This window comes from Nyctibius grandis, chromosome 28, assembly GCF_013368605.1.
Source record: "Nyctibius grandis isolate bNycGra1 chromosome 28, bNycGra1.pri, whole genome shotgun sequence".
Classification (NCBI taxonomy): domain Eukaryota; kingdom Metazoa; phylum Chordata; class Aves; order Nyctibiiformes; family Nyctibiidae; genus Nyctibius; species Nyctibius grandis.
In genome coordinates, this window is record NC_090685.1 from 747,941 (window position 1) to 775,663 (window position 27,723).

The 27,723-nt window shown below is 43.4% G+C and overlaps 1 protein-coding gene across 3 annotated transcripts; it reads right to left on the bottom strand.

Moving 5' to 3' along the window:
* Positions 1-107: 107 nt before the first annotated feature.
* RBL1 (RB transcriptional corepressor like 1) lies at positions 108-27,723 on the bottom strand. 3 transcript variants are annotated; one of them, XM_068419700.1, is made up of 22 exons: positions 27,568-27,723; positions 27,214-27,347; positions 26,098-26,298; positions 25,151-25,215; positions 24,930-25,058; positions 24,664-24,824; positions 23,863-23,912; positions 21,925-22,111; positions 20,292-20,458; positions 16,486-16,598; positions 15,822-15,925; positions 15,122-15,259; positions 13,286-13,450; positions 12,979-13,114; positions 10,896-11,162; positions 9,556-9,734; positions 7,693-7,869; positions 6,356-6,427; positions 6,106-6,172; positions 4,227-4,393; positions 3,605-3,769; positions 108-2,502 (listed from the first exon to the last, which is right to left on the bottom strand). In XM_068419700.1, the coding sequence occupies exons 1-22, from the start codon at positions 27,703-27,705 to the stop codon at positions 2,332-2,334; spliced, it is 3,153 nt and encodes a 1,050-aa protein (XP_068275801.1). In that variant the 5' UTR covers positions 27,706-27,723; the 3' UTR covers positions 108-2,331. The 3 variants fall into 3 exon arrangements, with proteins under 3 accessions (XP_068275801.1, XP_068275804.1, XP_068275802.1); XM_068419701.1 differs by lacking the exons at positions 108-2,502; positions 3,605-3,769 and adding an exon at positions 5,099-5,161 and having other exon boundaries at positions 4,313-4,393; XM_068419703.1 differs by lacking the exons at positions 21,925-22,111; positions 23,863-23,912; positions 24,664-24,824; ... (3 more) ...; positions 27,214-27,347; positions 27,568-27,723 and having other exon boundaries at positions 16,486-16,623; positions 20,292-20,352.

Here is a 27,723-nt window from a genome sequence, read left to right on the forward strand (position 1 = left end):
TTGGACTCGATGATCCCAGAAGGCTCTTCCAACTTGGTTGATTCTGTGATTCTGTTTAATGAATTGCCACCGAAAGACCACAAGAAACACAGCAACACAGGTTAAAATACTTTTTAATTGTTTATTATAAAATACACATTTGCATATGAAGGCACTTTGAAACCGTTACAAAATTTTCACAGAGGCTTTTGTTTTAGCTGTTCAACAAGTCCAAAAATATTTTTCCATCATCACCTAAAAAGGTGAAAAAATCTGAACTGCATCCAGTTGTAGTACATTCATTTTTCTACTGAAAAACCACTACACCTACTGCCAACTAAGAAGGATTTTAGCACCACCAGTTTTCTACAGTCTCAGAGAATACAGTACCAGCGTGGTGAGCTGATACCCGAGATCTGCACGTGATGTTGAATTAAAACCAGATCAACTAAGCTCTTGTGATGTGATATTGCTGGAGGACTCAGGCCGCTAAGCCTGGTCGTACGGTTCCCATCTGGGGAGGCTGCAACCTGCCACGCAAACAGAGCAGCCTGCCAAAAGCTGCGCTGATTCCCCATTCCCCCGCAACACCGGAGGCTTCCAGGGACTGGAGCACATACATTGAACAGTTGTAGGTGTAACAGCACTGATGAGCAGATCAAGACAGAAAGGTTGTTTCTCTTCTACTTTTTATCTCAAGATCTGAAGACAAATATTAAAAATTGAATAAAATTAAAGGAACTGAACAGAAGAATCTACACGAAACCTAGTCCACTGCGTGGCCATTTCCTCACACCGCAGCTCTCTGCGGTCAGACTTTTCAGAAATAAGCACCTTTTTTGGAAAGTAAAAAACACAAATATTTAAGGAGTTAATTCAAAAACAAATTACGGAGTTTGTAAACTTTCTACTCACTGCTGAGTAGGGTCCCTGCACATGTACACTTTTAAATACATTTTTCCTCCATCACTGCTGGCCAGATTCATTAGCTGAGACTGCTTGAAATCACCGCCGGGTTCTGCCCTGGCACTGCGGTACAGCAGATCTTGCAGCATACACTAAACAAACCCAACAATGAAGTGAACAGAGCTCCTTACACAAGTCCTATGTAATCACTGGGGTTTTTTTTCAGTTCAGTATAAACTGAAAAATACAGTGCTGCAAAGTTTCTCTATGGCTCTAATCTTAAATGCACTTATGAAATAAGATCAAGCTACTGATTTACAGTAATGAATAAACCTTGGCTTTTCTCCATTTTGGTAAAATAAACCCTACAAAATCCCTCAGCAGTAAAAACTTCGTTACAAGAATTGGATGCTGGAATTTATACATTTCCAGTGAATCCAAGCCTTTAATAGCTATAAAAACCCCATATATACAAACACGCCTTATCTGATGGGCTTACATTCAGTGTAGATACTACACAACAGGCCAAGATCTGCAGGAAAAAATAAAGAGATACAATTTGTTAAATGAATTTGTGCACGTGAACAGCTGTAAGACGGCCACAGCCGCAGCTGTTTTTCAACTGTAACCAGCCTGTGCTCCCTCACGGGTAAGCTGCGAGCCGTATGAACAGGTCAGGCTTCCAGGAGAGCAGCAGCTCCCGTGGCAGCATCCACTGGCTTGAGAGGAAGGTCATTCAGACTCACTGACCGTACCTCTGTGCTTTATCAGGTGTCAGTGGCCAGTTTCAGTCACTGCTGTTTGTACTTTTTGATTATCACCTTCGTTAAGGCAGAAGCTGACCGATCCATGGCGTAACGCACACTTTGACTGCAGTTCTGACAGGAGACGGAGCACAGCACAAATCACACAGTTCAAAACTGCTCAGCTCTTCCTGAGGCTAAATGAGCAATTTGTTCTCCACTCCAGTTACTCCACAGTAAAGTAACACATAAAATTCCACATTCTTTTAAAATAAGGCACTTCTAAAGTTTCTTCCCCAAATACCAAAAGCCTGAGGAAACTTAACTGACTTCACTCATTTCCTTACCATTCTTATTCCAAAAATAAAACCAGTATTCCTAAAAACTGAGTCATACTCAGAACTCACAGTGCTCTAAATTAGGCTTGAGAGCATCCACTATGGCTTTCTACAGATCACTCTCTTGCTAAACGGCTCAAACAGAGTAACTACTAGCACAGCGTGGCCTTTGGGAATGAAGATCATCACCACCTCTCACTCTGGCGTTTACTACTTAACCTTTGCTTTTTGCTTCCTGTAGAAGTCAGCTAAAAGTTCAATGTTAAAGAAACTTGGCAGTTGTCTGTGTACAAAAGCAAGAAATAAATAGCACAACAGCTGTATCCAGCTCCACAGCTTTGCAATCCCTCAGAAAACGGGCAGTTTCAATGATTTGCTCTTTCACTGACTACATCCTGCAGACGTTTAAGTAGAACATCATCATTTTCCTGGCAGAGTCGCTTCGTAGGGGATTCAGTGTCACTATCAATTGTTATTGCTCGTTTCTTACTCCTCTGTTCACCTTGTTTTATCATATTGTTGATGTCCTTCAAACTCTGCAATAGATAAAATTCATGAGTTAATACCACTCCATTTCAAACTTGCTCTGGTTTTCAATTATCTTGAGAACAAAAGTTATTCTGAACCTCTTTGCTGAGCAGGAGATCACAGGATCCCAGCCTGGTTGGGCTTGGAAGGCACCTCTGCAGATCATCCAGTCCAACCCCTGCCAAAGCAGGGTCACCCAGAGCACGTTGCACAGGGTTGTGTCCAGGCAGGTTTGAATATCTCCAGAGAAGGAGACTCCCCACCCTCCCTGGGCAGCCTGTGCCAGGGCTCTGGCACCCTCACAGCAAAGAAGTTTTTCCTCATTTTCAGATGGAACTTCCCATGTTTCAGTTTGTGCCCGTTGCCCCTTGTCCTGTCACTGGGCACCACTGAGAAGAGTCTGGCCCCATCCCCTTGACACCCACCTGTAAGGTATTCGTAAGCATTGATAAGATCCCCCCTCAGTCTGCTCTGCTCCAGCTGAACAGCCCCAGCTCCCTCAGCCTCTCCTCGTAGCAGAGATGCTCCAGCCCTCTGACCATCTCCGTACCCCTCCACTGGACTCTCCCCAGTAGCTCCTTGTCTGTCTTGAACTGGGGGGCCCAGAACTGCACACAGTTACTCCAGGTGTGGCCTCACCAGGGCGGTGTAGAAGTGGAGGAGAACCTCCCTTGACCTGCTGCCCACACTCTTCCTCACGCACCCCAGGACACCATTGGCCTTCCTGGCCCCAAGGGCACACTGCTGGCTCATGGGGAACTTGTTGTCCCCCAGCACTCCCAGGTCCTTCTCTGCAGAGCTGCTTTCCAGCAGGTCAGCCCCCAGCCTGTACTGGTGCATGGGGTTATTCCTCCCCAGGTGCAGGACCCTACACTGGCCTTTGTTGAACTTCACGAGGTTCCTCCCCGCCCAACTCCCCAGCCTGTCGAGGTCTCACTGAAGGGCAGCACAGCCTGTGCCACTCCTGTGATGGATTCTACATGAATTCTACCCTTCACTGCAAACTGAGAGACTAGTTAAATGAAACCTCACTGCGTCAGAACACATCCTAATTAGGAGATTAGCGAACCCTCTCTCAGACTGAGCCCTTTCAGCGTTTTTGCTTTGTACCTTGGAGGGGCTCCCATTAAATTTATACAGCAGCGCAGAGCGGGGCGTCAGGCAGGCACCGTTCTTGTGAGGCGAAACGTACACAGAGTGCTGCTGAGAGATCCGGCGAGGAGACACCGGCTGCTGCTTAATGCTGGGGAACGGAGACAAGGGAGGGGCTTCCATCTGGAGGAGAGGAAAAATTCGGATAGGAGCTGAATCAGAAGATATTTAAGAGCAGTAACTTCCCAGAAGGAAACACTAATACACTTCCAGTGTATCAGTAAGGGACTTCTTTAGAAGATTGTATCCCATAACAGTCAAATAACAGATCAAGTATCCACCAAACAACAGAACAAATTTATTTCCCAGATGCATACACAGATGCTCCACAGGCATTTGAGCAAACGGGTGTTGTGTTGATATAAAGAAGCTGAAACTGTGATTGTAAACTGAACTGCATCTGCGTTTGTCCTCTTGAAAGGCTGTTAAAGCAAGTCCTCATACCATACCCACAACTATTTGACTTCTGTAACCACACCAGGTGAATAACAGAGCAAAATTACTGACCTATGTTTAACTGTCATGAAAAACAAACTCTCTGATTATGAGACAGAGCAAAATTCCAAAATACTTTACTTACTACATGGTCCTGGTTTGTGATATCGTACTTCAGGGCAAATGATTTTACTCTTTCTACATAGACTGCGTTGTAAAATTTAATAAGGTCTCCTCTCTCCTCTGCTCCCGCCTCACTGCAGTTCTCTGCTGCGGATTGCTCTGAGGGACTCTCAGTTTTCACAGACGAGTCTAACAATAAGAGAGAGCTTCAGATTTCAGAGACACAGTATCAGCAAACTGGGTGTTTCACATTCAAACTTACAACATCCAACTGACAAGAACTCGCCCATAAATTCACTAGTTAATGAGATGAATTAAAGAAACGTGCTTCAGAGTGGAGCAGGGTGTGCTGTAGGTGGCTATGAACATTAGGAGGAGCTACAAATCCCTGCTAGCAGGCTAGTGGATTATGGCTAAAAAGGCCAACATAAATCTTTATTCCAAATTTGAAAATAGCAGTAGCAAAAAAATCGTAGCACAACTGACCCTTTTTCCCTTGCTTATTTTGGGGAGTGGCACAAAGCCATTTGTTGCTCTTAAAACTAAGTGTTAAGCAGTCTGACAACTCCCAGCTTTTAGCTTCTGTGAAAGTTTCTAGTGATCAGCTGGCAAAGAAGAGCTTCATACTCAACTCATGCCTGCTGCAAGGAAGCCGTGACACCATTTGTTCAGGCATATTTCGAACCGGCTGTTCAGAGGAAAAAGCTGCAGCCACACAGCAAGTGTGTTTCTGTTAATGTTCTCTCCCCCCTAATTAAGCCAGACTGCTACTGAACACAACCTTCTGTGTTTCAGCCTCCGTACCGTTTACTGCCAAGCAAAACAGGCAACAGAGCACAAAGCCTCTTGCAGTCAGTGCACTACAAGACAAACACGGAAAGCTTCAGCTGATACCCGTAAGTGTAACTCCTCAGCATGTCTGCCTCGTGTCACAACACAAACACATGTTCCTGTCAGCTGGTGCCAAAAGAGCAGGAGTTAATACTAGATAAAGGAGACACGAGTCTATTAACTGAAGAAAAAGTCTGGCAGGAAAAGCAGCTGAAGAACTTTGTAACCAAGTACATTTGTCTGACAAAACACGTCAGCCCAGTGCCACTTCAGATGCTCTACGACATCCAAGAATTGTGGAGCTGCTAGACAAGATGCTGAACTTACAGATCAGCACTTTCCTGGACCCCAGTGGAATCCTCAAAAGGCATTTAAAAATGGCTCTAATGCTCGTTCAAGCAGTTGAATCCCACCCACAGTGGGAATTTACCATATGGAAGAGTCTTCTAAATTCCTGTGTGTGTCCTGGCTGCAGATCCGCTCTGCTCAGGGGTTCACACATGGCTTGTGATCTCTCAGTTTCCTGACATGTCACTAAAAACATGGCACAATTTTCATGCTTTCCTCAAATACTACTCTTATTCCTTTTATCCTCTAACCTAGAGCAAAGAAAATATCAACTATTTAAAAGAAACCTGAATATAAGAAAATAGTGGTCTTAGAGAGTCACCATTTTTATTTTCTGAAACAAGTTCTCCCTATTGAAGCTTTCTGGATAGGTGACATTAAGAAAAAAACCTGTCATAGGATTCCAGGTGCTGTTCATCTTTCTTTGTTAACCAGTGTTGCTGTCCAAGAAGAACTACAATATCCTGAGACACTAAGGAAACCCTTCAACCTCAAGCAACCAAATTTTAGGGAACAAAATTCAAAAACTTTTCTAACTAGGAAGCGTAACACCCAGGAGGGCTACTGACAAGACGGTTTCTTTTTCAACAATACATTTATTTTTCTTTAATACATTTAAGACTGTAAAACTTGCTTCACTTCTCCTTATTACTTGGCAGTTCAGTCCTTTAAAAGCCCACAAATACATTTTTAAAAGCAGCAGATGACTTTGCTGTACCTACCTTCTCTCATCTCCACATCTTGGTTTCCATCGGCAGAAGTATTTCTCAACAAGACACTCCTATAAACCTACAGGACACCGGGGAAAAACACTCTTGTCAAGGAAAACAAGTCAGAAGACCAGATGAACTCCATCTGAATAAGAATGAATCCTCACTGAAGAGGATCTGACTTTTCCCTTACCAGCAAACACCTTTGCAAAGCCTCCTCCACCTGGGTTTATCAAAAGGAAAGGCAATGCTATCTACTCACATGGCTGTTTGCTTGTGGCTGATTTCTGTAACTTCTCATTATGTCCTGAAAAGTTCTTTCCTCTTTGGTTACCTGGAAAAGGAAAGGCTGTTGAAGACCAAGTGCAAGCAGCAAGGTTGGGCTGCTCAGGTCCCGTCTATTCAATTCGCTTCCCTCTACACAGCTTTTTCGTGAGCATTACTATGAATACATAATTTAAAACCCTAGTTCTGGTGATGAGAATATGAAAAAACAATCATTCTTCTTGTTCAGACAGTCCTTGTTTCTTAGATACTAAAACCTTTTGTTGCTTATGATGCTTAGGAATTATTCCTGTTCTGACTTTTCTTCTAGTGACACTAAAAATTAAAGAAGGGAAATATTAAGTCAAAAATGTATTTGTGAATTTGAAAACTGGACCCCTTAACTTTTCTAAACAGCAAGTGAGGAAATCCTGAACAAAACACTAGGCAGGTATATACACATATGCAATTTCAGCTTTCTTTCGTATTTCAAAACAGCTCATTTGTTAAAGGACTTTGTTTTTCAGCCATGCATCTGTAATTTTAATAGCAGACAAGCAGCAATTTTTGGAGAAGGCAGGAAAGAGTGTATCAAGGTCTCTGGCTAAATTGTCCAGTCTTACACTGCACTGGAGACAGCACTCAGGACACTGGATTTAAAAAAACCCAAACAACTGACAAACTACAGGATAAAATACAGAGCAGTGACTATTCAATGGTTTGCTTCTCTACAGCTGTCAGTATGGATGTCAAATGAGCCTAAGCTCTGCTACAGTTACTAAGAGCACAGGCAGTCACAATCTGAGCATCAGTTTCCCTCCACAGACAGTGCTCCTCTTCATTTGTCTTCCTCAAGAAGAAAAGGTAATCGATCCCCAGGGTTTTAGGAGCCTGGTTTTAGTTTCATTTTCCTGAATTTGTGTCTGAATCAGACTTGATGGACATTGTAACCATCAGCTCAAAGTCTGAGGCAAACCAGTATTCCAGTTTCATAGTTAACTTAGTAACACCTTAAATCAATGCTGGCAAATTGAATAGAAATGAGGAAGTACGAGTAAGAGGCAACCAGCTCAACTCAGCCTGCATCTGCAAAAGCTAAGAGGATTTTTGTGGAATAGAAACTTTCCATGCATCCATCAGGTTGTGAGCTCCTGCAGATTTTTGCACCTGCATAGTTCAGTAACTGTAACAGTGTTTTTAGTTCAGACTACAGAGATCACGAAGATTACAATCAGGATAGAAAACACAAACATGCGGCAATGAGACCACACTCTGCTCTGTCTATGCTGACCAGTGCTGAGCTCAGGGAGAGAATTTCTTAAAACTACGTGTTACCTTTGCCATGATATAAAAGGCACAGAGGAGGAGCTGATCCAAATGTCTGTCCTTCATTAGATCAGCACAATGAACCAATGTGAATTCAAAGCACGTCCATATCTTCCTGCACAAGTCACTGGAAACGTCCAGCTTTAAGCACAGATCACGCAAGCGCACGCTTGCCAGGTGATACACCTGGAAGAAAAAGGCACACAGCAAAGAGTCAAGCCAAAGGAGCTCAGCCTAGTCTGCAAAAATTAAAGTCCTCAAAGCGTAGCTGTTCTATATTTGATTAGTTCATTTCTGCAAAATTTCCCCCCTCTGCCCAAGACAGCGTCTTCAAAGACTAAGTTGTCAGCTCTGTTCAGATGTGGGATCTCTAACGCTTCTAGGAAATCAGCTTAAAAACGTTTTAACCATAGCTTCTATACCATATCCCTCACTCACTACAATGGAACACTTCCAACAAGCACAAAGAAGGGACATACTTTAATTATGATTAAGTATAATCTTAGATTAGCAAACTGACAGATTTTTTTTTTTTTAACTTTTGATTACCAAAAATCTGTCTCAAAACCTGAAATAACTATCAAGTGCAACATTAGCCTTCTTCCATTTATTCCAGAAGTTCTCGCTTCATGGATAGTAATTAGGCACATTCTTTGTGGAAAGCAGAAAGAGTTTATTTCATTTTCACTGGCTCTACTGAACAGGAACCAGAAAGGAAGGTAGGGAAAAACTATCATTTTGAATATGATGTAAACAGAAGGTCAAAATTTAAAGACAAATTTAAGTGAAGATTTTAGTTCTCCTTCATAACTAAGAGGAACATGTTGCCTACCACATGGGTTGTCAAATACATGGCCACAGCTGAGTATTCCCCAACTGAGAGTAAAGCTTCCACGATGCAGTCCGAGCTCATGCCTGGCAGCTGGCTAATAATTCTTAATCCATTCTCAGAGAGAGACACACTGTCACTATCAAAATTAAAGAACCAACAGTTCAGACACGGGATGTGGCTTACAAGTGTTTCCAGGAATTAGTTTCTGTATTAAGATTTACCTTAAAGATTGTTCAATGTAGAATTCTCCAGGTTTACAATACAGATACCCTAAAAGGGGAACACCTCCGAAAATAACTTCTCCAGTCAGAAAATATTAGCAAAAAAATCTGCTCCTATTTTTGAGAGATTAACTTGGGCATATATTCTTTGCAGGCATCTAGCCAAGTTAGTCCTGCCTCCTCCAAAGACCCCTCGTACGCTCCACACTGGAAATGAAAGCAACTAGACACAAGTAATCTGACGTTTCGCTGAAGCACACCCAGTTCTTAATTTACCCCGTAAATCCTTCATTATTTCAAGAAGTTCCTCCTTTTTTAGAAACTTCGAGACAGCATGTTATTCATCACTGCTTTCTGAGACCCAATACCAGCAAGATCAGCACAACTGGGTAGACCTCAGAAAACTGCAAATGAGAATCCAGAGGCAGGATCCGAAACAGGGCACTTTGAATGAGTGAGACACAGGAAAAACCTCCTTTCCGATATGTCTAACCCTTCCAAATGTGGGAGGCAGTAAAAACAGGCAAGAGAAGTAAAAACTACTGATATTTCTTAGGTAGTTATTTATAGAAGCTGCTAATTAAAAGAAAAAAAAACATGAAACATCTTATGGGGAGGGGAAAGGGGAAAACCGGATCCTCTGCAACACTTGGCAACATCTTTTCCCTTCTCCTCCCAGGTATCTAAGAACTGCTCATGCCAAAGGAAAGGCAGGCGAGGACTGAAAGGTAAGGAAAGCCACACAAGGAGGCAAGTTCCAGCATGGCCACGATCAGCAGTAAAGCATGATCTCTTATCTCTCCCGATAGAGACACTCACCTTTCTGTAAAACAGTGCCAAGGAGCCCGTTTTTTTGGGTTTGCCTGCTGATGGCAGATGCACTTCTTGGGCCTGATTCACCTGAAGGTGGCAGGGAGCCTGAGCCTCCGTTTTACACGGCTGACCTAAATTCATCGAGATGGGTATCAACGTGATCCCGCCCATTTCATTTGCAATACCTGGAGAGGACACACACACCCAGAAATAAACGGTTTGCTGCAGAGCTGAACTGCAAATCAAATTCATTCACAAGCATTTCATACTAAAGACACCTCATCCTTCTGCACTGCATGCTAAAAAGACTCTTTGTTTCTCAGAGTCTTCAGAAATGATTAAAAATTACATTTCTGGTAGTGCTTAAAGGATGAACATGAATGTGAACGATCATTTTTAAAACTCTCTGAAAGTACAAAGTTTACAAGAAATCACAATTCCTGCAGTCGGCGTTCCACTCTCTGGGGGGAGGGGGGCATTCCCGTTCTTTATTTTGTATTATTCTGCAAACCCGACAGCACATCCTTACACAGTCCTCTCTGGTTTCTTCAATAGTCAAATTCTTTTGCTGAAAATCTCCTTAAACATGAAAAATGGAGATTTTTTCTTTTCATCTTTATCTATAGACCCAGTTTTTAAATTAAAAGAAGGCTATAAAACAAATTTCTCATGTATCACTTTCAGAAATACTCAAGCATCACCCACAGAATCACAGAATGGTTACGGGTTGGAAGGCACCTCTGGAGATCATCTAGTCCAACCCCCTGCCCAAGCAGGGTCACCCAGAGCACGTTGCACAGGGTCAGGTCCAGGCGGGTTTGAGTATCTCCAGAGAAGGAGACTCCCCACCCTCCCTGGGCAGAGCCTGTGCCAGGGCTCTGCCACCCTCAAAGTAAAGAAGTTCCTCCTCATATTCAGATGGAACTTCCCAACTTCCAACACAACAAAAGTCCCCCACTATTTTGCTAACGTTAAGACGTGGCCCTTATCCAGACATTCCAGAACCTTTTAAGATTATAATAGACCAAAGTTAAGGCAAACAGCAGTAAATCATTATTGGAGCAGAGAACCAAAGCATCGCTTAATCTGTGGCGAGGTGTAACTGGGAGAAGCAACAACTCCACAACCTTGTTCGCAAGGAGGAATCCTCAGGATGGTTGTCCATATCAGATGTCTCCACAGGAGATGTCAGTATAAACTTAAGCTTTTTTTTTTTTTAAATAAAGTGATACATGTTCTTTTAAAAAAGAAGCCACGATACATGTTCAAGATGCATGGTTGGTCTAAGCCCATCTTAAGAGCAAGCAAAACATCTAGTAGAGAAGAAAAATGGGAAGAACTCATACCGTGCAGTGGGATAGTAACCTTCTGTCCTGTTTTTACCGGTACTGTGGCTGTTGTCACGGTCAGAACTGTTTGGCCAGGAGAAACCGACACATTTTCAGCAGCAATACTTGACACTGGAGTAAATGTCAACGTAGTTCCTTCGGTTAAAATTTTTTCCATCTGCATTTCTCTGGGGCTGTCATCTCCAAAGAGCCGCCTTTTAGCACTTCCAGCTGTAGGAGAACTGTAGCGCTCGTGAACAGAGATTGGTGACAATGGCTGCGTGTCTAGTGTGCACAGGAGAAAAAAAAACCAACCTTAAGAGGAGCAGCTTAACAGGAACGCTTCTCCACAGGAGGAGAGAAGGCTAACCTTCAAACTGCAAACCCAGAGCACCAGAAATCACTTCCAGTTAAGAGCTAATCTCACAGTTCACTGCTCCGAGGCGATACGAACAAGACCTCTAGTCCTTTATCTGTCTCCTTTTATTGTGTGGTCACCCCAGACAGTTCAGTTTCACAATCAGGTAGCACATGGAAGACAAGAGTAACCAAGCTAATTTGCAGAGACCAAGGAACACACAGGATTACAGACACTTACTCCAGTCTGCTTAGCAGGTTAGTAATATTTGCAGGTGCTATTCCTCTGAACACATCCCTGTAGAGCAACACTGACCACACTCCCTGGATATGCTGTCTGCAGTATGTTCTGGCTTTTAAACTCTCTAAACTAACCCCAGTGAGAAGCCTCCACCCTCACCCATTCTCATGCTTTTCTGTTGCTTTCAAACACTTGCTGCAGTAGTAAGCCTGTAGTACGTAACACTGATTCACAGGCTTCTGTTCCTCTGGCTTTCTGCACTTCTGCTGAAGCCTGCTAGCCACCTGCAAGGACACCAGTGACAGCAGTTTCCTATTTCCCACAAAGCAGAAACCTTCTGGATAACTGGCCAGGTAAGACTGTTTGGAGACCTTACTTCTAACGCTGCCAGGATGGTTTTCTTGGTACCAGAGGCAAACATTTCCAATCCCCACCAGTTTCCACTGGAAGTTAGGAGGAGTGTTTGGTACCAGATTCTCATACACAAGATAAAAGTCTCACACAGTCCTACCCATCTATAAGACACCATCTCCAAGTTGCTTTCTCTTCCATCAATCAACTAACCATAACATCTACAGCAACTGCTTATACACCTCTTTCCTAATGAGTATTTAAAAAAAAAAAACAAACACCAAAACCCAAACAGTCTCGTAATGCAATTTGCTGGACAAACACAAAAGGAGACAACATCACACCACCAGTAAGTCCTCAGTGCACCAACAAGAACCTGTGGACTATTGTTTGGGGTACAACAGAAGCAGCAACGCCTAACTAGGGAAGTACAGAAAAGCAACAGCAGTGCTGCCACCACCTCTTCACCCTCACCGTCAGAGACGGTTCTGTGTGATACCTGGGAATCTGCAAAGAGCAAGGCAGTTCTTCAGAGGAAAGAATAATGCAGACAAAGTATTGTCCTCTCCTGCAAAAGAGAGTTCTGTACGAAGGAGGAATAAATGAAGCTCTGTCACTGCATAATGCTGTGGTGACAGTGGCAACCATCACTGGACTTAAGGGGAAAAAGCAGCGACAGGGAGACTGAGGTCTGAAGGAAAAAACCAATAATGCGAATGCCACAGTAGTAAGAGCTACCAAAACCACTGGAAACTGCAAAGAGGAGGTTATACTTTAAAGAGAGTCATCTAAAATCCAGTCAAACTCACTGAGAACAACAAAAACAAAATAAAAAAATGGAAAAATCTGAACAGCGAAGGCCAGTAAGCCATGAGATGACAACACACCCCAGAGTGAGGTAACCCTGGCATCAGAACAGCGGCGAAGCGTGCTCCAGCGCAGAAGTGAAGCATTGTCACCAGCGTCTGCTGCCAGTAAGACACAGCAATGGTTTGACTGGATGCATCTAGACTTTCCCTTGATCAGATAAGAGGCTTCACAATTCTGAATGCTTAATTTCGATTCAAGATTGCTTTTTGCAATTATAAAGAAGTCTAAACCCCCTCCCCCCAAATTCACACATTCAAATCGTATCAGAAACCTTGAACATACCCCGTCTTAAACTCCCACCAAGATCCGTCCGAACCTCTTTTACTCGAGGATGAATTATAGGAGATATTGGCATCACAGGCAAATGCCCAAGCCCACTTCCTCCATTGACTGCTTCGAAATTACTGGGAAATGTTACCTGGGAAATAAGAAATGTCAATGTAAGATACAAATAGATTTCCCTTCTTTGTGCCAACCTATTAATAGAAGTTTTTCTGCAGTAATTGCCCCTCTAGAACGGTTTTCTGTATAAAACAACAGTAAGAAAAAGAATGTGGATTTCCTAAGAAAAGGCAAACAGGTAACATACTTCTTCACAGGTTGGGACCTTGTTCTCCGAGGCCTGGAGGGCACTCCAGAGCGCCGAGTCCCGAGTCCAGGCGAGACTCTCGAGAATTTGTTCCTCAATGCTGTTGAGGTGCTTCACCATGTCTCTGGAGAGTCCTTCCTCAGACCGAATCAGCACTTCAATTACCTAATGGTAACAAGACACACGCACAAAAGCAAAGTCAGATCACTCATGCTTAACACTATCAAATCATTATTCATTTCAGGATCCCGTTCGAAACTTCTCTTCAACACAGAATGCTCCAGCCTCCTCCTCACATCTTAGTCTTCCCCAACCCTCCTCTGATCCCTCCTTCTTTAACCCCCTTTCCCAAAGACAATCCAGGAGCTGGAAGCAGACAGCAGACGTCCCATCAATGCCGAGCAACCCACTCCCAGGGTTTTTAAGGCCCTCTCTCCCCATCACTAAGCACTCAGCACACGTGGCACTGATCCTGCACCCGTGGCACGCCGAGGCAGACACAAGCAGGTATATCCGCTCAGGTGGGGTACGGGAGGACCCCGGCAGTTCAGCTCTCCTGCCTTTCAAACAAGTGGCCCATAACAAAAAAGGGATGAAAACCACTGTTGTGAAGTTTCATTTAAGAAAAGGTTAGAGCCCTTAACATGTACAAACCAGGGTTGAAAAGAGCTGAAAAGGCCCTTGAAGTATCATATTCCACCCCTATGCCAGATCCACTTTGTTTATGTTATTTCTCACAGAGGAACATTCAGCCTCTTTTTCTAAAGCTCCAGAGATGGAAATGCCATAAAGCTTCCCCAGAGGATTTACTGATGTGTTTACCTATTTATACTGCAGAACCTAAGCACCCAAAGAACAAAGTTACAAATGGCACAGCTGGAATAATAAATATTGGAGCTCTCACGTGAAGTCTTTGCGATGGCAATTTTTTTCAAGCACGAGTGCCACAAGAACGTACACTGAACAGCAGAGAAAATGCAAATCAAACGTAAATCTGTTCCACAGAGTTGGATCTGCACCAGTGCATCTGGTATTGATGTAGGCTACCAACAGCAACAGCAATATTGACAGATTTGTTTCTGTTTCACTACTGCTCTACATCTGAGGATTAAAGGAGGAAAATGAGAACAGAACATAAAACAGCTTTGCCAAAGGGTTACACTTTTTTTTTGGTTTTATCGTCTGAACAGAACTATTTCTGATTTATTCAGGACTAACCACAGTAAGCTGTCAGGTCTCTAGTAAAAACAGGAGGCATATGGATAGCTGATAAAAGGATCAAACAACTCAAAGACAGAAATGCCATCGGAGGTAGGGGGGAATGAGGTTAATAAACGACCAAAAATAGAGAACACACAGGAAAAGAGATTTTATGTTCTGTTATATAAAACAAAACAGAGAAGAAAACAAAATTTAACAGACCAAGCCTACGATAAGTAGCAGCAGCCAAAGGCAACAATATTGCTACTTTATCACTAATAAGCAAACCTATAGCTTGCAGTAAATAAATAGGAGTATCATCAAAACATATGCTTGAATGCTTTAGTCTACTAAAAGTGAATATATATTAAGAACTAAAGGTTGATAAACAGCACGTTACAGTTAAGTACTGTTTACAAAATGGTTTTCTTGCTTTAAATTTCAGCTTCAACTCTGGCATTACACATTTCAGGTAATATATTTAAGGACAGCCAGAATTTAGAAGAGGCATACTGACATTAACATCAGTCCTTCTGTGGGATTACCTGGGAAGGAAGAGCATCATCCTCTAAGACTGTCAATCCGGTAACGTGCCATTTTTAACACAGATCTGGTCCTAAGACAGTATTTATTTACCTTATAGAAATAGAATGGCCTGAGGTCAAGAACTTCAATGATCCAGGGAAAGGTACGAGGTGAGCTATATGCGAAAAGCACGATCTCCAAGCAGCATGCCATGAGGGAGCGGTGAAAGACATCTTGTTCCAAGACAGCCTGAAAAGATTACAGAAAATGTCAACGATCTGAGGTTTGGGAAAGGGAAGTTTGAATTTTGTGGCACTAATACTGCATAGCTTAGTGCTGGAGAGAAGAGCTACTGCTTTTTTCTACCTGCCACAATCTCCGCTTTTTACAGGGAAGCTGAGAATGGTAAAGACTAGAAGTAGACTAACGGCCCCAAAACCATCACATTTTTCATACTATGGTCAAATGAACTGGCCTCCTTATTGGGAATCAAAAAGCAGAGCAAAAGCATTGCTAACGTGAAGTATGGACATTGTTAATTGGATAAAGAGGAGAGTAAAAGTTATCTGTCCATAAAGTCGTGATTCTAGAAGGCAACCCAAATTAAGATGGTTAGTTACGCCAGAATTATATCACTTTTAACAGCAGTAAAACCTACATTTAGCCATCTCCCATATATTTCCCCTTTTTTAATATTAAAAATGTACACAGACTGCTTTACTGCAGACTGCTTTGTTCTGGAACTGTCTGAAGATAACCCCCTAGAGAGGGGTACAAGAAGTGTTCCCTCTTTTGCCAGTTCTTTACTTACAGTCAGATCCTTCCCATGTAGTCTTCGTGTTTCTTGCACCATTATAGTCTCCAAGATTTTATAGTACAAGATCTCTGCCAGTTTTAATCTGTTTACAGCAAAATCTGAAATTTAAAGCCAACAGAGATGAAGCCAAATGCCATCTGCACAAACGGTCTTAGACTAAATTGACCAGTGCTTGTCCTTCTCTAAGGAAACAGTGCATGTGTGTGTATGTACAGACTTTGCAAATCAAAAAAGTACATTCAGAAGTCCACTGGTCACAAGAACAGCACGAAATTCTAGAAATGATTTAAAGGATTGTATTTTAATATTTCTAGTGATGTAATTTTGCAGACAGTTGCAATAATAATTTTCCTATTTCTACTCCATTTCCTTTACATTTTAAATCTAAGAAGAATGCAAGTTTACAATTTTTGTTAAGAGCTGCTACAGCTTCAATGTTCTCTTGGTGATCCCATTTTGAATTGCAACCTTGGTTTTACTTTGTAATAAAAGTTTTATTCTTTACAGTGTTCTGTTTGACAGAAAGAGTTTTCTATTTGCATATGTTCTGGGTTAAAAACAGCTCCACTGTATTAAGTACTTAGACAATCGTGTGTGTATGTGTTTCACTTGCCCTGGTTTAATATTTTGAAACATCCCACGCATTTCATGTCCATACCTATATGAGATCCTGGCTGTTCAGCTGTTGACTGAGTGTAGCTGCGACAGAACGTCTCACCTATTTCTTTCACTCTACTCATAATGCTCTCCATAGGGCTGCGTGCACAAGACCTGAAGCAGAACGCAAAAAGAAAGCCTTGTTTGTGTAAATAAATATCCAGTTTCAGAAAACCCTCAAAAACCAAACCAAACCACCGACCCAAGTAAAAAGAGAAGCTAGTTACACTGAGCTTTCCTCATCAGGCAACAACCCGTATTACCACAGAGAGCAGAGGAAAACATAAAACATACAGAAATACTGTTTCTTTTTTTCCTTTCCTAACAGAAAGGATCTTGGAACAAATGTAGGAGAAAGCAAGAGCTACAGTAACACACCCAGGAGAAAAATGTATCTGCTAGGAGCAAGGTAGTAGAAAGGACGCTACACCAGGCAACCAACCAACCCAACGCAGCTACGAGACCACACAAACCAGGCACGGTTTGAGGGAGCACAGGAAAGCTTTCGAAGTGCAGAGTCAGCATCTTTCCCAAAATACCTTATTTACTAGCAAGGCAGAGAGGAACTGATGAACTCCACACAGTCACTATCATAAAAAGGGGCCAGAGAATCTCTCTGGCTGGAGATGCTCTTTCTGAATGCTTCCAGATTTCCCAGCAGTTCTGTATTAGAGGCCAGTGGCTTGTGACTAGTGTCAAATTAAGACACCAAACTATTTTGAAAAGCTAGCATTGAAATAAACTAAGGTTTCATTGAACAAAGCCTTCTAGTCAACTTCAAAGTTATGTTTCCAAGGAATTTTAATTTCAAAGAGAAAATATTCAAAAGCATAGAATATTACACAGACCAGAACACCGCTCTTTCCATGTCTCCTGATCAGCCAGTGCCTATCCCAGTGCTTCCTGAACTCATTTCCAAGGTGAGTGAAGTACTCAGCACATTTCTTGTCAGAGGTTTACTCAGTTCTTTTCCCTGTTTTAATATTTACACCTCTCATGACAGAGCGGGTTATTACTTGAACAAACACAGTCTTCATTAGAGATTGCAGACATGTTAATGTTTTAATTGTGTAATATAAATAATATCAAACAGTCCTTAAAAAAATAATCAAAGAAATATTCAAAATAGAAATGCATCTTGCTGAGCATTTGTAAACTTCTAAGAACAAGTGCTAGGAAAACTTTCCAAACACACATAACTCCAAAGATGATAACTAAAAGCAACATTTTTCACCTATTTATGAAGGTTGCTTTAAAAAAACATTACTTTTGCACTTCCAATATTAAGTGATAATACTAAATGTCCATTCTGATTAATAAAAAATGTCTGGACACCTTACACCATAATATGCCATGACTGTAATTTGCATGGATGTCAGGCAAACACCCAACAGCTTTACAGGTATTTACTATTAAATTATTGCTTTTTATGAGCTATGAAGCAACACTGATCTACCTTTTACTGATAAACTGTTTTGTTTATATGCATCTGCTCACGCACCAACATTTTCATGTGCATTTCACTACAGTCAGCGTGCAGTCAGGCGTACAGGAGCCAAAAATATAGGTCGATTTATATAACTGTGACTCTCCTAGATATGGTGATCATGAAAGACTGGGGTTGTGTTCAGTAGTCACTTATGATTTCACAGAATCACCAGGTTGGAAGAGACCTCTGGGATCATCGAGTCCAACCTTTGACCTATCACCACTATGTCAACTAGACCAGGGCACTAAGTGCCATGTCCAGGCTTTTCTTAAACCCCTCCAGAGATGGTGACTCCACCACCTCCCTGGGCAGCCCCTTCCAATGCCTAATAACCCTTTCTGTGAAGGAATTTTTCCTAATGTCCAACCTGAACCTCCCCTGGCGAAGTTTGAGGCTGTGTCCTCTTGTCCTGTTGCTAGTTGCCTGGGAGAAGAGACCAACACCTACCTCACTACACCCTCCTTTCAGGCAGTTGTACAGAGCGATCAGGTCTCCCCTCAGCCTCCTTTTCTCCAGACTAAACACCCCCAGGTCCCTCAGCCGCTCCTCATCACACTTGTGCTCCAGACCCTTCACCAGCTTCGCTGCCCTCCTCTGGACTTGCTCCAACACCTCAATGTCTTTCTTGAAGTGAGGGGCCCACAACTGGACACAGTACTCGAGGTGCGGCCTCACCAGTGCTGAGTACAGGGGGACAATTACTTCCCTAGTCCTGCTGGCCACACTATTCCTGATATATGCCAGGATGCTGTTGGCCTTCTTGGCCACCTGGGCACACTGCTGGCTCATGTTTAGCCGGCTGTCCACCAATACCCCCAGGTCCTTTTCCACCAGGCTGCTTTCCAACCACTCCTCCCCCAGCCTGTAGCACTGTATGGGGTTGTTGTGGTCAAAGTGCAGGACCTAGCACTTGGCCTTGTTGAACCTCATGTCGTTGGTCTCAGCCCATCTATCCAACCTGTCCAGATCCCTCTGTAGGGCCTTCCTACCCTCCAGCAGATCAACACTCCCACTCAACTTAGTGTCGTCTGTGGATTTACTGAGGGTGCACTCGATACCCTCATCCAGATCATCCATAAAGATATTAAACAGGACTGGGCCCAGTACCGAGCCCTGGGGGACACCACTAGTGACCGGACGCCAACTGGATGCAGTACCGCTCACCATTCTCTGGGCCTGGCCATCCAGCCAGTTCTTAGCCCAGCAAAGTGTGCACCTGTCCAGGCCGTGGGCTGCCAGCTTACCCAGGAGAACGCCATGGGAGACAGTACCAAAGGCTTTGCTGAAGTCCAAGTATACTACACATCCACAGCCTTCCCCTCACCCACTAGGCAGGTCACCTGGTCATGAAAAGAGATCAGGTTGGTCAGGCAGGACCTGCCTTTCCTAAACCCATGCTGATTGGGCCCGATTTCCCAGTATCAGTATTTCCTAGTATCATACCAGCAGCAGCATCCTAGGGAAGTGGTAGAGTCACCATCCCTGGAGGTATTCAAAAGACGAGTAGACGTGGTGCTGAGGGACATGGTTTAGTGGTGGGCTTGGCAGTGCTGGGTTAATGGTTGGACTTGGTGGATCTTAAAGGTCCTTTCCAACCAAAACAATTCTGTGATTCTACACAGCAGCTATAAGGGCTGAGTGAGAGCTCTTGACTGGGAGCGCTCTGACTCCTGCTGGGACGCCTGCCCTACGATAAGCTGAAGCATGCTCAGGGAGCGGCCACCAGAACAACTAGAGAAGTGAAAAACATGGCTGCTGGTATACAAGAGATCAGCATCGACAATAATCAGGGTCACTGCTAGGCTTATATATATGCTATAAAGTTAGATTAAGATGTCCTGAAGCAGTATGAAGGAGAAATGGGAAGCCTTTAGGCTGCTTTTGGTCTTATCTTCCCAGCTCTTTAAAGCACAGGTTATAGCTTCTCGACACTAACATTCCCCTCCTCCCCTAAAACCTCTGCTAACACAGTTACCATATCTTTTAATTGAGCCACACTTGTTTAAAATTAAAAAAAAAAGAAAGTATTTGGCTTTCAAGCAGACAAGCAGCTAAATTAACATTAGCAAAACCTGAAGCTACATTAATACAACGGTGGTGACAAGTCGGGGGGGGCGGAGGTGTGTGTTCAGCTATCCTTCTCCAGAAGATGAGATCATCTGGAAAAGAGAAGATCTTTCAACTAGAAATAATACAGAACCACAGACAAAAATATTCTGCACCAAACAAAAAAAGTCAAATTTGAGCAAGAAAGCAGTCAGAAGCATGAAAAGACGAGTTTCTGTTTGTATGAGGGCGGCTGCAGTGGATGTACTTACTCAAAAATAGCTACAAGTTGTTCACTTGGTGCATTTTTCAATCCAGCCACAATGTTCTGCAACCGGCTCACGCTTTGTGTTGCTGAAGCGACAGGAGTGATGACAGCTTCCTTTTCTCGTAGGTATCTTCTTCCAGTCAGGGGAGTTGAAGGTGCAAATGACCTTTTCTGTCAGACAGAGTAATAATATCAGTCAACAGAAATGCTTTAAAAACCTTTCCAATGAGCATCTCCTGCAAAGCCACTCCAGAGATTAAAATGACACCGACATGCTACCTGAAGGCTGCCATCAGAACTGTGCTCTCAAAACTGACTAAAAATTAGTTCAAGTTTTCCCAGGACTCCATAAATACAAAATATAACAAATCTTCAGGCAGACTAAAATTAACTCAAAGGTTTTTTTTAAAATAAAATATAGGAAAATGAAACTTTAATTCTTAAAGCCAGTAAATTTTTAAGCTCACTTGAACATTGAAAAATACTGGGCAAAAGAGAAAGCACATGCGTCCATTCACAGTCCCTGCCTGTGTTGGTTGGGTGACACAGCAGTATGTGGCAGAGCTGCCTAGGAGAGGGTGACAGGAAAATGTTCTTTGGGAAACGCTGTCCTGGTGGACCTAGAGCCTCCCCTCACCCAAAGAACAATGTAGCACTACGCAGATGGAGCTGTGTCAACCACACTTACCTATTTGTATCCTGCTTTCTGGAATTGATGCAATAAAGTATTTGGTTTGGAATTATTAGGACAGGCTACATTTTGAAGACAGAAGGCAAATAATGAGGCAAGGTTATGCCTGCAGTCAGTATGCATAAAGAGCAATGAAGTTTTTATACTACAGAAACTGAACTTCTAAACTCAAACTCATTCCAAACTCCTGTCTTTAATTTGCCTGAAGTACACTTATATTTGGGAGAAAAAGCTAAGCTGTATGATTCATTTACAACAGCACTAGCATCTTGTAGTAAGTACTCTTACTTTTTAATTGACATGTAAATCAAACAGCATGTGGTTCTCTCACACAGCCAGCACTACTTTTCCCCTTATCCAAGCTTAAAAAGTAATCAACCAAGTGTTTTCCCACATGCCAACCTCATTAAATACATTTTACATTTTTAAACATAGTAAACATTAACTCTGTTTATAGGCTACTTTTTGTAATGAAGAGTTAGACTTGGGTGGGTTTTATGTCTTGAATGTTATTTGCCATAGAACAGTACACAAGTTGACTTTTCCTGTCCTAAAAAATGAAATATCGGGAAAACAAATAAATTAATCGAGCATAAAGGTTTCATGGTATTCTTATGGGGTATAAACGAAGCTTGAACAAAACCATAAGACCTTTATATTTAGGTCTTAACTACTTATTGATTTTTCTTGGGCAAAACCAGACTACTTCATGCGTGAAAGTGCTCACCCTGTTGAAGGAATGGTTATTTACTACATTCCACAGGAAAGAAGACTTCACCCTTTCTCCTTAGCAAGACAGTACCCACTGAAGCCTGCAAATGGCATTCCTCATCTTCCTCTCAGGGCGAAGTTCACGAAATTCAGTCACCTCAGTGATTCACATAGCGTACAAGGATGGAAAAAACTTGGAGTACTCCAAGTGAGATCAACACATTAAATGCATCACCTTTTCAAAATGCTGCTGAAGATGACACTCCACGTGAGCCCTCGCTGCTGGCCTCCCTACTAGCACGTCCGCAGGACATTTCCGAGGAGTGCCGATTTCTTCCTCAGCATCAGCTCCCAGGAAAACTCTCTCGTCAAAGTCGCCCACTGTCAGAACATACTCTTCGTACTCCTTATTCAGTGCTTTGCTGAAAGAGAAGCCCAGGTTTTATATCAAAGGTTAAACTGCTGAAGAAACAACAAAGGTGCCAGTGAGCTAAGGGACAAAACCCAAACCACACGCTCAGAGCATTTAACGCTTTCAGCAGCAGTGCTGCTTGTAAACACAACTTCACTCCCCCAGCGATCTGCCTGTGGCCGTCCCTGCCTCCCCTCGTACACAAAACCTCCCCTGCTCCCTCGATGAGCCGCTGCAGGGACCACTCTTCCTCCGAAGCTACCACCAACATTTGGCTCTCGGTAAGAAGAGGAAAAAACAACTTGTCTTCCATCCTAGTTGCAAACAAAACAGTTTGGAAGCACTCAGCTGCTCAGAGGTTAAATCTGTATTTGCAGAGCACATTAATGGTAGTTGCATTAAACTAGCTACGTTTGATTGCTACTTTTGCCACTGTGTAGTCCATGATTTTCATAACGGTACAGAGGAAGAGAAATTTAAGAGCCAGTCACCTGAATTCAATTTCCAAAATCACCACTGACATACCTTACCAACAAATCTTTCAATTTCTTTATTCCAGGTAACCCAAGTGTAAAACAGGAACGTTTAACCTCCTGAAGGTCGCAAAGCTTTAAATTTATACTTGGGAAGCAGAACAAATCTTTTGGAAAAAAATCAGAAACAGCTCGCACCAATAAATCCTGCCTGCACGTTCTTCGTGATGCATGAACGCTGTATGAGATACCTGTTGCCTGCAAAGTGTCTCAGCAATTCAAGCTACCACCTAGCACGGATATTAATGGCACATAACAATGTATTCATGAGGCAGGTGATTCTGGGATCCCCCAGGAAACCGGCGTGTATCACAGGTTCACCTGCCCCACGTCTTTTAGAAAAAGGAAAGGTCTATGGAAAGTTTGGAGGCTTCCAGGTTTCCTTTAGTTGTCAAGCTACTTGTAAAAGAACAGGGACTCCTGTATCATTCCACATTACAGCATTATTAAAGTAACACTATTAATTTTTTACTGGAAATACTAAGAGAAGGTCATTGCTTCAAATGGATCACAGCAACGCTGGTTTGTATCTAAATTTGAGTGTTATCTACATTGTTAAAACAACTGAGTCTTTGCTTATAATTCTCAATGCAAATTAACAAGTTAAAAACCCTCCTTGCAAAAACAAATCATTAGGTATTTTTGGAAAAGGCAAAAAAAACCATTAAGGGATCCAGAACAAAGCACCTGCCGTTCATATTTTGCATTTAAATTAGCTTTCAGAAGTGAATTTAGAAAGTTTCTGAAACAACTATACTTGCCTCCCACAGAAACACTGTACTTTTTTATGGTTTTGCAATTGTTGTTTCTTTTTCTTTTGAGTACTTCTGTTGCATTCACAGATTTATACACTCAACTGTAGACCAATAAATAAATCTAAAGACTTCTCTACTCAGGTATAATATTTGAGGTGTGCACAGAAACACATCCGTGAAGTTCAGAGTCAAGGTTCTGCTTTGCATTAGATTACTCAAAGGTTACAGTCGCCAGAAAATAAGGGGAAAAACCTGACATTAAGGAAGAAACTCTGCAGCTGACCCCCTGGCATTTGCCCCATCTCAGACCGTGAAAGCATTTCAGCCAAACAGCAGCTTTGGTTGTCAAATAATTAAAAGCCATTAGTTATAGTAAGATAAAGGAATGGGAAAACCAGAGATTTAGCAGTCAAAGGCACGTATTTTAGAAATGAAACCAAACCCCATGATGAAGAACATAAGCTGTAACTTACTTATTTTCTGTAAAATTGCAAAGATCCAGCAGACATTCTCCTTTTAAGATCTAAGAATAAAAAGCAGAAATATTTTACATAATAAAATCACAACTGTTCCAACTCTAACAGTGTGAGTGCAGGATGGTTTTAGTCAAAAAGGAAATGAGATTTAGGAACATAACCGGACTTTTTTTTTTTGCCGAGCCCAAAGGACTACAATGCCACTAGCAAGACAAACAGATGAGGACAAAGCCCAATTCTGTTCAAGCTCTAGATGAGCTCCCTCTTTAGAAACAGCAATGCTGTTTGACAACTGTTCCATTGGCAGGTTAGGGATGACCTGATAAACAACTACACAGAAACTTCCACAGAGCTTGGAAAAAACTTCCAGGATCAAACCCAGACAGAACAGTTTGTTCACGTGCAACCTCAACCTCTTCCTTCCAAAGCATTTTGCTCATCTCCAAGACAAGCAGTAAGACCCACGCTATCGTGACAGTTACCCATAAAATTATTTCACAATGACATTACTTTTTTTGCCTGAAGAAAATATTATCGTCCACGATTCAGTTTCATGCTGCCAAGAAAGGAAAGCAAAGAGTCTCCACTGACATAAAAAGCCAAAACCCAGGGGACCTTACAGCAGACATTATTAAAAGTGAGAGTAGTCTGTCTGCTCCTGCTAAAATACATACAAAGAAAACTAGTTTTCTAGTTTTGCCCACTAGTACACTTCCCTGGAGAACCTGCAGGATTTAAATGGTCTCGAGATCATCCACCTGAGCACTACCATGCATTCTTAAAATTCGTAAGATGTACCTTCCTATCAAACAGTTTTGAAATGTATGGTTTAAAGTAGTGTTCCTTTATTCCTTTTGCTTCTACTAAAAGCCCATCATGCAGCTCACACAGTGTGGCAATGATGCAAGGAGAATCTTCAGAGGCTTTGATCTCCGTCACGTGGAACTCTGCTGGTAAGCCTGAGAACAAGGAGGGGGAGGGGAAGACAACCACCTTCAACTTCATTTACAAAGAAACAACAGAACAAAGCACGTTTGATTTTAAATAACCTGTCCCCACCATACCTTTAAATGAGGGATTTAGCAAATCTCTCCTATTGGGACACAAAAGAGCATTTGCAAAAATCAGGTCCAAGCAGCACAGAAGCAAATGATAGGAATTTACTAAATCATCTCCAATCATCCGGAAATTACCTGTAAGAGAGAGCGTATCATGTCAAGCAACACAGAAGAAGTTCGTAACTCGGAACGTATACAAACCACGCGGCCAGAGAAAGCAAGCCTACCCTTAGTGTACACAAAGAGAGTCCAGCAGAAGTTGAAGAGATCTTTAATACCACACGGCATCCGTCTGTCAACGAGGAAAAGTGGGGAGAAGTCAGTCTGCAGAGCCAGGAAGCTGAAGCTTGTTTTACAGTAAGAATTTCATTCCGTTTCCTCGCTCAAAGAACGGTCGGAGCCATTGTCTATCTTAATTTCACACTAAGACACAATCTAAGCTCCACGTCCTTATTTCAGTTTTCACTAACGGGTGGCCTCGCAGCGTGTTCTGCACAGCATCCCTGACCTTCGAGCCCTTCCTGAGCCAACGGCTGCCTCTGGCCCGTGCCCCTGGCCACGCTGTTTTGCTGGTGTCACACCTAACAGAATCCTCCCACAGCTGCAGGCAGTGCAATGCCAAGGGCTATATAAATTCCAGTGATGGTTCTTCTGAAATCTTTTCCTAAAGCATCAGACAGCCCTTCAAAATACGCAACTACAGCTTGTATTACAGCTCATCTGCTGAATCGTGTTTGGAGTAGAGATTATCCAAAACCACGGAGCTGGAAGACCAGGGGAGACATTAGTCAGGACAGCCCCCAGAGAAGCTAGAGCTGTGGCTGAACTAACCAACGCTGCTCCAAGGAAGGAACATTTACAGAGCACGCTGACAAAATCTCTCCCAATATGGATGCGGTGATGCCCACAAAGCTACCAGCCATACGTCAAGAGCTGCAGCAGCACAAGTATCCTTTCTACCAGCAGACGTGGAGCTCTGCTGATACGGGCCGCACCCCATCGGGATCAGGGATGTTCTGTACTCCCCGCGCTTCAGAATCCAGGCCCCAAAGAGGCCCTATCGCTTCGGAACTTTATGTAACGTTTCAAAGCACAAATAATGATCTTAATTTTCATAAGCCTATATTAGGTATAGCCCTTTCCAGGGAAAAGACACATCAAACCCCCACAATACCTCTGTTTCCTGCTTCGCTGTGGTTTAGAAGTTTCTTCGTAAGGGTTTTGAAATATATCCAAAAATATGGGTTCGAACTTTTTGAAAATCACAGTTGACACTTCAAAATTTCTCTCCAGCCTCTCCACTCGCTCTCGGAATTCCTGCGGTAGATTTGACATGTCCATCCACTTCTTCATTTTGCTAAAAAACTGAATTAAACTTAAAAGAAAAGAAGAAAAGTCTGCTTCATTTGTAGCTTTAACTAACTTCCTTTAGTCTGAATCTTTTTAAAAGTCAAAATGCAACATATTTACTCCTTCATGAGTAATTTGATTAATATATAGGTTTACCATTTATTTCGACAGATTCACAAACTTTATAAGCTTTTTGCCTTTTATCACTTTGGTTTTTCTCCTTGACTCTCTTTAAGCCACAGGCATGAAAACACTAATTTTATTTAAAGGCTGCCAGCACAGCTGTGTCAGCTGAGGGAGGGGTCGAAAGGAAAGAGCACGCACAGCTCTGTGGGTGTCGAGGGGGAGGCAGGAGAGGCAACAAACAAGAGTCTGTGCCCATCAAAGTTCGATACACAAACACCGGTCAGGTGTAGGTGTAATTACGCTGGCAAAGCCCCCTCCGGCAGTTCAGCTGAGAGCAGAGAAACATTCCGAGTACTGTCACCTCGGGTCACAGGTACGGCGGCAAGCGGAGCTGCCTGCCAGAAAGCCCGTGTGGTACGTCAAGGTTTATGGGATGGCACAGCTCTGTGCTCCCAGAACACCGTACGACAGAGCAGTCAACGCTACATCGACTGATTTGGCCTAAATCCCGAGTCTTATCTGTAGCGCTAACAGAACATCCAGAGGTCTTGTTTGTGTTTCAATTAACTACAAAAGGAAATAACTGGTGTGGGTGGAACGATTGTTGGTCTGACATGGGTGGTTTTTCAAAGGCTTGAAGTTGAAAATTATGTATTTGCATCTTATTTCCATTTTTAACAAAAGAGGATTTATTGCTGTTATACTGTTACCTCGGGACACGCATTCCGCAGCGCTTGGAGCCGTGAGAAAAGGCGCGGGCACCTGACTGAGCAGCTTTAGCCGAGCACGGCAGGAGCGGGCAGTCAGAGCTCACCTGAGCCTGGCGGAGCGCAGGATCCTGGTCAGCGACACGCCGTTCCCCTCCATCAGGCCGCTCCCCACGGTGGGCACCAGGCTCTTGCGGCAGGCGACGTAGAGGGCGCAGGCCAGCCAGTGCAGCGCCTCGCCCTGCGGTGCACGGCAACGCCAGCTGCGGGGGGCGCTGGGGCCCGGCCGCGGGGGGAGCCGGGCCGCCCCTCCGCGCGTCAACCGTGCACCAACGTTGTGTACGGGCACGTACCCGCGGGCAGCGCCAGCCCTCGCCCCGGGCCCCGCCACCTCCCGCGGCGGGAGCTCGCCCCCCCGGCCCTGACACGACCCGGCCGCCGCCCCGCCCGGCCGCGCTCACCTCCAGGCTGTAGGTGCCCCGCAGCGCCGTGAAGTCCCGCAGCGCCTCGGCGGCGCTGGCCGCGTCCAGGTTGAGCTCCTGGCAGAGGCGCTCGATGGCGGCGCCGGGCTCGGCGGGCGGCAGCCCCGGGCGGGACATGGCGGCACCGGCCCGGCC